This window comes from Aquarana catesbeiana, linkage group LG09 (genome assembly GCF_042186555.1).
Source record: "Aquarana catesbeiana isolate 2022-GZ linkage group LG09, ASM4218655v1, whole genome shotgun sequence".
In the NCBI taxonomy this organism is placed as follows: domain Eukaryota; kingdom Metazoa; phylum Chordata; class Amphibia; order Anura; family Ranidae; genus Aquarana; species Aquarana catesbeiana.
The window spans coordinates 88,802,095-88,813,749 of record NC_133332.1 but is presented as its reverse complement, the minus strand read 5'-3'; the positions used below and the strand labels follow the sequence as shown (position 1 = coordinate 88,813,749).

General features: G+C 43.4%; 1 protein-coding gene across 1 annotated transcript in view; it reads left to right on the top strand.

The window, feature by feature from the left end:
• Positions 1-1,075: 1,075 nt before the first annotated feature.
• LOC141107887 (neural proliferation differentiation and control protein 1-like) overlaps positions 1,076-11,655 on the top strand; it is a 64,713-nt gene continuing 54,133 nt past the window's right edge. The window contains exon 1 of the mRNA XM_073598929.1: positions 1,076-1,775. Within this exon, the coding sequence (XP_073455030.1) occupies positions 1,733-1,775 (43 nt within the window). The 5' untranslated portion in view covers positions 1,076-1,732. The remainder of the gene's footprint in view (positions 1,776-11,655) is intronic.

The following is an 11,655-nucleotide window of genomic DNA, read 5'->3' as shown; positions in this document are numbered from 1 at the left end:
CCAACATCAGTGCCTGACCTCACAAATGCACTTCTGGAAGAATGGTCAAACATTCCCATAGACACACTCCTAAACCTTGTGGACAGCCTTCCCAGAAGAGTTGAAACTGTTATAGCTGCAAAGGGTGGGCCAACTCAATATTGAACCATATGGACTAAGACTGGGATGCCATTAAAGTTCACGTGCGTGTAAAGGAAGGCATCCCAATACGTTTGACAATATAGTGTATGTATTTCAGCTGTGTATTTAGTTGTTTGCCTACAGCTGATTTTAGAGGTTAAATGTTCAAAGGAAGGGTTAAGCGATAGGACGTTCTTTAATACCATGAACATTTACTACTTACTGACACTTGTGGCATCTTTAGGATTGTTACTTGCCTTTTACATAGCTCCCAACTGTCCCTGATTTCGAGGAACTGTCCCTGATTTGGAACAAAGTCCCTCTTTCCTCCTCATTTGTCCCTCATTTTGGTCTGATCTATATACTTGTATATAAAATGCACTATTTAGCTTTCAAAAAGTGTTTCCCAGTGCTAAACCTTTCATCCAATTTCTAAATTGCTGCATTTAGAAATTTCAAAAGCCAATATAAAGGAATAATAGTGGTAAAAAAAAAATCACTTGTGGAAATAATTTTTTTTTATAATATTCCTTTAATCGGACGTGGCAGGGGTGTGTTCTATCCATACATACTTTTTCTAATAGGTATCCCTCGTTCACATCTCAAAAAGTTGAGAGATATGCTTTTAGCAGAGAACCTTGCGCTAAAAATTACAGCACCAGACCAAACAAACAAAGAACATCGTTTGATTGTCAACATTGTACAAAAACTGCCCTTCTAACTCTTGCCCCATTAGTCGTCTATTTCTATAATTATCCCAAAAAAAGAACATTTCATTGTGAATAAAAATCTATTTATATTCCTACAGCATTTAACATTGGTGTCAGCAGTTAACAAAGCTATAAAGGATTTGAGCCCCCACCTGAAGACTCAGGTCTGTACAGTCTTATCTACGGCTCTCCTATTGGCCTGTCTGTTGGATGACACTAGTCTCTGTGCACACAGACACACAGCACCCTCCCACGCACTGCTCCATTCATAAAAGACAGAGCAGTGCGCAGTGCCTGCTATACACAAACATACCTCAACAGGACTGCAATAGAGAGCATCAGCCACACACACAGAGGAGGATGAGAAAACCACTCAGGGGGGACGCAAGAAAATTGGACTTGCATTAGACACACACCGAGTACATGCTTACCAACCAAAAAAAAAAAAAAGTGAACAATTTAGGTGAAGTAGAAGTAGGAAGTACTGTTTGTGTAATCTACATTTTGCGCTCACTTTTTTGTTGCTTTTTATGCGTGTGATTTGCACTCTAATCAATTTGCAATCTCGATTACTAAATACACCTAATCGTTTTAGTAACTCCAATTAGGTTTGTAAATAACCAATTGTAGTACACATGTATTTGCTGCAATTTGACACATACATAAGTGTGTACTAAATCATTCATAGGTAATTAGCGTTTATTGCATGCTTATAGAATGGTGATATGAGTATTTTTTAGTGGGTATTCATTGCAGTTGGAAATTTAAGTAGATTAACAGGTGACTGCATAGTAAGGTTCATAGTAACTGGACATTTACAGGTTAATATAGATGGATCATTGATTAACATCTGCATCGCATTAGTGTGCAAAGGATAGGGTCGTTTAATGCATTAGGACAGGATGGTGGTCGTTGGCGTTATCGTCCTTCTTGTGGCAGTAACAGGTAAGACGGTGTTTTATACCGATTTGTGTGTGGGGATTTCACAGTACCTGTTTGCTGTCTCTTGCTCTCTCTCTCCATCCCCTCCTCCTCTTCTGACCCCACTCTCTATTTCCTGTATCCAGACTCTGTTGCTGTTGCCAAGGAAACGCAAACACGTCATTCATGCAGAATCTAATAAGTTAAAGTCCATTTTTTTTTTTATTGCATGTGTTATGTTATTTAACTGCGCTGTTTTGTGTGTGGCTTATATTATAATAGGTGGTCAAGCTCCATGGAAACCTAAGGTGGTTTTTGTAGAAGTATATTTCCTATGATGTAAAAAAGCTAATTGACATTGTGAATGACAAGAACATGTGATAACTTTGTCCCAAAATGGCACAGCCTTTTTGTGACATCATTTACAGTCAAGGCCAGATTTATGCAGCTGGATCTTGTGTGTTAAAATCAGCTGGTGCCCCTAATTACATTAAACCTAGTTGGCCATGAATAATGTAATTCTAGGCGCCTTGAAAGAAAGACTCTGCACTTTTTTCCTGTCTGTGTTGCTGCCAAGGTTGGGGAAGGCTGGAGACCCCACCCTACCATTGGGAGTCTGAGAACAACCCCCCCCCCATATACCCTATTATATCTTTGAAGGAGAACTTTTAAAACATATCAATACTTAAAAAACAAAAATGTAATTTATTGCATCTCACCAGCCTTAAGATGTGGTTGTGGGTGGGCTTTATTGCGTAGAGCGTGCTCATCAATGCCCGGGACCAGGTGGAGAATGCGGTCATGTGAACAATCAAACATTAACCACTTTCTGCCCACGCTATAGCCGAAAGATGGCTACAATGCGGGCTTCCAGTGCCCAGGAGGCGTCTATAGACATCCTTCCATGATTGCGCTGCTCGCGCGCCCCCTGCGGCGTGCTCTGTGATTGTCGAGTCCTTTGGACTGGGCTGATCACAGAACAGGGTAAAGGGCCAATCACGGCGGTCCTTTACCACGTTTACCAGCTGTCATCCAATCACAGCTGATCAAAGACGTAAAGAGAAGCCGTTATCAGCTTCTTTTCTTCTCACGATCAGCGTGAGTAGAAAAGAAGAAAGCCGGTAACCGGCTTCTGTTACAGGGACATCGGTCCTAATCTGTGCCCACCAGTGCTGCAAATCAGTGCCCACCAGTCAGTGCCTCATCATCAGTGTCACCTTTCAGTGCGCATCAGTGCCTCCTCATCAGTGCCCATCAGTGCTCATTAGTGCAGCCTCATCAGCGCACATCAGTGAAGGAGAAAAAATTACCTGATTGCAAAATGTTATAACAAACTATGAAAAGTTTTTATATTTTTTATTTTAATTTTTTCAAAATTTTCTTTTTTTTTTCTTTTTTTTTTACTAAAAGATAAAAAACCCAGTGGTGAATAAATACCACCAAAAGAAAGCTCTATTTGTGTGAAAAAAATTATAACACTTTGTTTGGGTACAGTGCTGCATGACCATGCAATTGTCATCATTCAAAGTGAGACAGTGCTGAAAGCTGAAAATTGTCCTGGGCAGGAAGGGGGTATAAGTGCCCAGTAAGCAAGTGGTTAAAGTGATTTTAAAGGTAAAAATAAAAAAATTAAATACATGTCTATACTTACCATTCCATTGCACAAAGCGGCCACAAACCTCTCTTTTTGGGTACCCCCGCTGGTACCCCTGGCCCCTCCCCTTTATCCAGTTCCCCCATGGGAAGCCACTTCCCATGGGGGCACTCGTGTGTGCTAGCACCTGAGCCCCGCTGCTGCATCCATTGACACAGACAGTGGGACTTGGCCCCACCCTCCGCTCCCTCGTCACTGGCTTTGATTGACAGCACTGGGAGCCAATGGCTCCTGGTGCCCCAGCAAAGCCAGTGAGACCCAGAAGTGAGAGTAGAGAAGAGCTGCAGACGTGCACAATGATGGCTCGAATGAGGGCTCAGGAAAGTAAAAAGGGGGGGGGGGGGTGCAGGGGGATGCTGACACCTAAACATTTTTTACCTTAAAGCAAGGAATGCATTAAGGTAAAAAAAAAAGTTTAGGCTTTACAACAACTTTAAGGCTGTTCCCTGACACAGAGATGAGCCTTCACTGTGTGTGGTAATAAAGTGCAGAGTTCCTCTGAAAAGCAACTTGTCCAGTGTCACTACACACTGTACTTGTATGTTGCATTAGGAGGGACGTGCTGCGCCTGTGCCCACTCCACCAGTCCAGCACAGCTCCTTTACCTCACTCCCAGTAACAGAATGGAGTCCCACCCAGCATGAGCCTCATGCTGCTCTCACTTAACTCTTTCCATCCCATACTACGTGACCAGGCCTTAGATCTCTGTAACACTAGTCTGATCCTGGTTGCTATGGGAGGTGGACTTAGGGTTGCCACCTCATCCCTTTAAACCGGAACACATATGAATTACACAGGTTCTGAGGCTAATTTAATGCAGATAAGGCACCAAGTGAGTTTAATTACCACCTTAATGAGCCACAGAAGATGTGTAATTAATATGTGTTCGGTTTTAAAGGGATGAGGTGGCAACTCTAGGTGGACTGCTGGAGGACCTGTCACCCTACCAGGTACCACGCCTATCGACTGGTTGCTTGTAGCTTGTTCCTTTACTAGGTTACCCCTAGAAACTACACTCCTCTTCCTTGTCTTGCCGAGTTAAACATTTGTAGCAGTGTTACTCATACCCCTTAGTGCAATTACAGACTCAGGTTCCTTGGAATACTCCTGAACCAGCATGCACCCCTTTGAATATCTTCAGACCAGGCTTAGAACAGTTAACATTACTTTACTGTAGAAAGCCATCATGTTAATATAACATGAATATAGCCCTGTTCCTAAGCCTAACTTAAAAAGCACAGTGGCCCAGACATACCTAAGTGAGGTGAGAGTCCATATAGGCATTGTCCTTGACTTGGATGTTGTCCATGACTCCTGTATCTTCAGCGCCATCCAAGCACTCACAGGTGGGTCTCCATACCCTTGGCTCTACCTACTCTACTTAGACTTCTGGCTTCAGCTCTGGACCAGCCCTGGTTTTAGAGGTCCCCCTATTTATAGAACAGGTGGGCCCACTAAAACCAAACCAGTATCTAAACTGAACATGATTAACCCCTTCCCCAGTATGGGCTGGCTGTTGGACAAACTACACACATTTCAACCTGTCTACATAGTGAATGCATTAATTTTCTTTTTTAATGCTCTTTTTCACCTGGTGATTCTGCCAATAACAGGAAGTTTCCCACCGCCATGTGGAAGTTTCCCATGAAGCGGCCAGTCATCAGGCTGAGTTCTGTCACTTCTGGGCATGCTTTGCAAATTTTTGCCAGAGCTGGCTCTGTATTAATTCCGATCTGACCAAATTACAGCTTAGGACCAGGCCACACTAGCAATCCTGTTGCTGGCAGAAACTTGCCAGCAACTGGGTTGCTAAGAATGCAGAGGGAACACTGACCTGCTTCTATAGGGTCAGGTGAATATTGTTTTTATCGATCCTATTAGCAAGAGAATCACTAATGTGACATGGCCTTCACACAGGTTTTTTTTTTCCTATTTATAAGAATATTGTAAACAGGAAGGCAGAGAGCAAAAGCAAGTAACAGCAGAGAGGGAGAAGTTAGACATTGCATGTACCTGTTACTTTGCCAATTCCAGTTCAGTTTAACCACTTGTCGTCCAGCCGCCGTCATTATACTGCGGCAGGTCGGCACGATCCTGCGAACCGTCGTAGCTATACGTCGGCTCGTGGGATCGGGATAGCAAGCGAGCGCGCGCCCGCTGCACAGCTGGGGTGCCGATGCACGTGGCTGATGGTCGCGATGACCGCCGGCCACGAGCGATCGCGAGCATGAGGGACAGAACACAGAAGTGTGTGTGTAAACGCACAAATCTCTGTTCTGTTCTATTAGCTAGGAACCACGATCCGTCACTTCCTTTAGTCACCTCCCAGGGAACACAGTAAACCCCTTGATCGCCCCCTAGTGTTAACCCCTTCACTGCCAGTGGCATTTTTACAGTAATCAATGCATTTTTATAGCACTGATCGCTGTATAAATGCCAATGGTCCCAAAAATGTGTCCAAATTGTCCTATGTGTCCGCCATAATGTCGCAGTCACGATAAAAATCGCAGATCGCCGCCATTACTAGTAAAAAAAAAAAAAAAGGAATAATAAAAATGCTATAAATCTATCCCCTATTTTGTAGATGCTATAACTTTTGTGCAAAGCAATCAATAAACGCTTATTGCGTATTTTTTTTTTTACCAAAAATATGTAAAAGAAAACATATCAGCCGAAACAGAAAAAATTAGCTTTTTTTTTTAAAAAAATGGGGATATTTATTATAGCAAAAAGTACAAAATATTGTGTTTTTTTTCAAAATTGTCGCTCTTTTTTTGTTTTATAGCGCATAAAATAAAAACCGCAGAGGCGATCAAATACCACCAAAAGAAAGCTCTATTTGTGGGAAAAAAAGAACGTCAATTTTGTTCGGATACAGCGTCGCACACCCGCGCAATTGCCAGTTAAAACGAAGCAGTGCCGAATCGCGAAAAAGGGTCCGGTCATTCAGCAGCTAAATCTTGCGGGGCTGGAGTTGTTAAAGTGTAACTCCACTCAGAAGGGGAAGTTTCACTTTAAGTGCTCCTCCGCTCCCCCTCCTCCCCTGCCACATTTGGCATGCAGTTATTATTTTTTTGGACCAGAGGGGGCTTTTTCCAATCAGGACAAGTATCCACTTTCGTCGTTCAGATATTAGATGGCCTAGGTGTTCTGAGCAAAAGTTCTTCTCTCCCCGCAGTCTTCTGAGACACGTCACTGGTCCCAAAAGACTGCAGGACCATTCACAAAGTGCAGCGCGGCTCACAAATGGACAGTGGGCAACCGGCTGTGAAGCCATAAGCAGCATGGCTGGCTGCCCACAGTTTAGTGAAGAACTAGCCAGGGTGTGGAGGGCACTGGACCCCTGGACAGGTAAGTGCTCTTTTATTTTAAAGTCAGCAGCTACAGGATTTGTAGCTGCTGACTTAATTTTTTTTCCAGAGTAAACTTCCTCCTCCTCCTCCTAATGTTGAACTGCAGAGTGACACAGATTAATACAGCTCTGTAAGGGTAGATGTGCATCTAAATTTCTCTTTCCTCTGAAGACAGCTCTGTGTTTGGTTCGCGCTTTAGAGGCTACTGACAGTCTACTGACTGGAATGGTACCAGCTGATTAGAGAGATGCCAATGTAGCACCAATATTTAAAAAAGGGCCAACATGCATCCCTGAGAATTACAGACCAGTTAGCCTAATATCAATAGTATGCAAGCTCTTGGAGGGGATGATAAGGGACTATATACAAGATTTTAGTAATGAGAACAGTATCATTAGCAGTAATCAGCATGGATTCATGAAGAATCGTTCTTGCCAAACCAATCTATTAACCTTCTATGAGGAGGTGAGTTGCCATCTAGATAAAGGAAGGCCGTAAACATGGTGTATCTGGATTTTGCAAAAGCATTTGACACAGTTCCCCATAAATGTTTACTGTACAAAGTAAGGTCTGTTGGCATGGACCATAGGGTGAGTACATGGATTGAAAAATGGCTACAAGAGCGAGTTCAGAGGGTGGTGATAAATGGGGGAGTACTCTGAATGGTCAGAGGTGGGTAGTGGGGTCCCCCAGGGTTCTGTGCTGGGACCAATCCTATTTAATTTGTTCATAAACAACCTGGAGGATGGGGTAAATAGTTCAATCTCTGTATTTGCAGACAATACTAAGCTAAGCGGGGCAATAACTTCTCCACAGGATGTGGAAACCTTGCAAGTGGATCTGAACAAATTAATGAGGTGGGCAACTACATGGCAAATGAGGTTTATTGTGGAAAAATGTAAAATAATGCATTTGGGTGGCAAAAATATGAATGCAATCTATACATGGGGGGAGAACATCTGGGGGAATCTAGAATGGAAAAGGACCTGGGGGTCCTAGTAGATGATAGTCTCAGCAGTGGCATGCAATGCCAAGCTGCTGCAAACAAAGCAAACAGAATATTGGCATACATTAAAAAGGGGATTAACTCCAGAGATAAAACGATAATTCTCCCGCTCTACAAGACTCTGGTCCGGCCGCACCTGGAGTATGCTGTCCAGTTCTGGGCACCAGTCCTCAGGAAGGATGTGCTGGAAATGGAGTGAATACAGAGAAGGGCAACAAAACGAATAAAAGGACTGGAGGACATTAGTTATAAAGAAAGGTTACCAGCATTGAACTTAATTCACTTGAGAGGGGATATGATTTAAATTTACAAATACCATACTGGTGACCCCACAATAGGGATAAAAGTTTTCAATAGTTTAGTAAAACATGTGGCCACTCATTAAAATTTGAAGAAAAGAGGTTTAACAAACTGCGTAGAGGGTTCTTTACTGTAAGAGCGGCAAGGATGTGGAATTCCCTTCCACAGGCGGTGGTCTCAGCGGGGAACATAGATAGTTTCAAAAAACTATTAGATAAGCACCCGAACGACCACAACATTCAGGAATATACAATGTAATACTGACATATAATCACACACATAGGTTGGACTTGATGGACTTGTGTCTTTTTTCAATCTCACCTACTATGTAACTATATGACAGGTGTTATATCACCGCCTGTGATAACCCCAGTTTTGCAGACAAACATGCTGCAAATGCATGCATTGCATGCTATATCAGCGCTTGCACATTTGTTCAAATGTGTAGCGTTCAGCGGGTTTACAGCCTGCCGATTGCTACATGTTACGTAAACTTTGCTCTGGGCGCAAAGCATTGCAGCCATGGCATGTAAACACCCTTGTTCACAAAGCTGATCGCCCAAATTTGGTTGGCGCCCACTGTGCCTTCTAGGGCACAGTGGATCGTCTACGTTAATTCTTTTCTACTTAGAGAGCAGTTGGCTTATCGCCATAGAAAAAGCGGTACACAAATGTAACCTCATTTGGCAAAGTTAGCTTGATAACCCACGTCTTGCCCCACCGCAATTAGTGATGGATAGGTTATTACGATTACAAGACCACTTAGAGCTATCGCGGTTATAGCCCAAGTTTGGGAATTTCTCTGTTGCGCATCCGAGAATAGACAAAGGAGACTTCTGCTAAACGTCTCACAATAAACTCGGGCTGTTTTGTCTTATTTTATTTTGCTCTATGTTTTTCTTTTTTTAATGTTTTTGTGTCATAGAACACGGTCCTATATTCCATGTTCAATGCCAGTTTTCATGGTTGACAAATATATCTTCCAACTTTATAATGTATAAGCACTTTTTTTTTCTTCCTTGTCAATAAAAAAAGTTTTGATTAAAAAAATAAATAAAACACCCTTGTTCGCTGCTTATTGGTTGGGAGGGGGGGGCGGCGCCGGCAAAAACACTGCTAAAACATGAATTTTTGCCACCTTTCCAACCGCAAAACTAAATGAAGCCTAAAAATGTATACATTGTTAAATGTATTTTTTAAGTGTATGTTTTAAGTGTAAGCATAGTACATCTCTTGCAACTCCCTGTACAGCAGAGCTCAGAATGTAGGAAAGGCAGCACAGAGAGCCAATGAGCTGTGCTACAGTGCTCATGTGCTAACAAGGGACATGCTAATAGGATGAGTGACAAAGAGATGAGCTCAGTGGTCTGCTGTTTCTCTTTCATGGTCCTATCACAGACAGAGGCAGAGACAAAACCGAGTTATATTAATTACTTTAAAGCAGAACTATACTCATCTCCACTCCAGCCTTGCCATGTTCCGGACCCTTGCCAGCCACTGACATGTTTGTCCAGTCTTCATCTGGGTTTTCATCTTCGGCTGTTTTAGTTAGACGTCACTGCGCAGGAGTACATTCATCTGGGCAGATGACAAACTTGTACACTGAGCTGAACGTGTGGAGATGAAATATACTGTGCGGACTGGCATGTAAACATTTTTTTTTTTTTTTTTAACCACTTGCTTACTGGGCACTTAAACCCCCCTCCTGCCCAGACCAATTTTTAGCTTTCAGCGCTGTCACACTTTGAATGACAATTGTGCGGTCATGCTACACTGTACTCAAATGAAATTGTTATCACTTTTTTCACACAAATGGAGCTTTCTTTTCGTGTTATGTAATCACCACTTGGGGTTTTATTTTTTGCTAAACAAACAAAAAAATACAGAATTTTTTGAAAAAAAAAGTTTCATAGTTTGTTATAAAATTTTGCAAACGGGTAATTTTTTCTCCTTGATATTCGCTGAAGAGGCTGCACTGATCGGTACTGATGGGCTGCAATGATAGGCACAGATAGGCAACACTGATAGGCACTGATGGGTGGCACTGATGAGTGGCACTGATAGATGTCACTGATGGGCATTGGTAGGTGGCACTGATGGGCACTGGTAGGTGGTATTGATAGGCAGCATTGGTGATGAGGCACTGATTGGTGAAATTTATAGGTGGCACTGTGGGCACTGGTAGGTGGCGCTGGTGGGCACTGGTAGGTGGCACTTTTGTGCACTGGTAGGTGGCACAGGTGGGTACAGAAGCCTCTGCAGAGGCTCTTCACGCATCATCACCCTGATGTCCCGCTCACAGCCGCCAGTGATCAGCTTTTTTTTTCTCCTTACACTAACAGAGTGCCCCACAGCCAGGCACATGGTCACAGTCACTCTTCAGCTCAAAAACAAATCTAGGGGTGTTCTTTTTGGTGTTTTTTTTTTTTTTTTTTTTAAGGTAACTTGGGTAGGGTTGGGGAATTAAGTGGGATATATCAAAAAGGACTATGTACAAGATGAGGATAGTCAACTTCCTTCTGTAGAACTAAGGCAAAAGTCCTTGCAAAAACAAACTGCTTTGTAGTAAAAGCAGTTAAAAGTGCAAAAGCTTCTTCTTTAGATCAATCAGAGTCCCATTACAAAGAATGAGATAGACCGAGCTCTTCAGGACACCAGCCCATGTCCCCTTTAGACAAACACACAGCTGACTCTCTAGTGCCAGAGGGGTGGCAGCAGCCCAAAAGTCTCTAAGATCTCTCAGAGCAGTCTGTACACACAAATGTCCTAGGAATGTTGGTCGCCTCCTTCCAACATCCATGCAACACCTTTCTCCTGTGATAGCAGACTAGATCTTCAGATGACAGCCCCTCAGTCAGCTCTCTGTAACTTAAGCATCTGGGCCCCTCGACTAGCCCAGCTGAGACCTCAGGAACCGCAAGCACATGGCAGGGATGCCCATAGGGCAGCATGCCCTCCAGGTTGGAATAAGGATAAGATCACACTGCTCTGTGAATCAAAGTATTTATACAGACTCCCAGCAGCCTTCAGGTCCACCTCCCTGGGACTGGCCAGGGCTGTATAAATATTCATGCTGCTATCTGCATTACTCTACGCCTATGTTCCACAGAGTTCTACTGCTCTCTGGAAACAATGAAACCAGCAGAAGCTGAAACACTGAACAGACCCAACTAATAATGAAGGCCCCTTGAACCGCCTTTAGGGAAAGGGAGCCTTGACTGCTGGAAGCATTGCATCACTGTGGGTGTGAACCTAAAAGGGAAGTTAAGTAGCTCCCTTAGGATTGGCTACAAGACCTGAGGAGACTGGGTGGACCCTGAACTCTAAGAAAAGGCTATGCTGAGGCACATCCGACTACTCTGAGGAGATTCAGCTGTCACAAGAGTTGTTAGGTGAGTATCTCTCCTCTGTTCCCAGGCCCCTCACTACAAAAATCTCACAGGTGCTCTGATCCACCATACTGACTGATCCCCAGCCCCTTTGGGGTCCTCAGTACTTCAGTCAGACATTGGATTGGTACTGGAGCCACTGGCAATGAATTTGCTGGCTCCACTCCTACAATCCCCACTCTGCCCTCAGCTCTACAGGTTC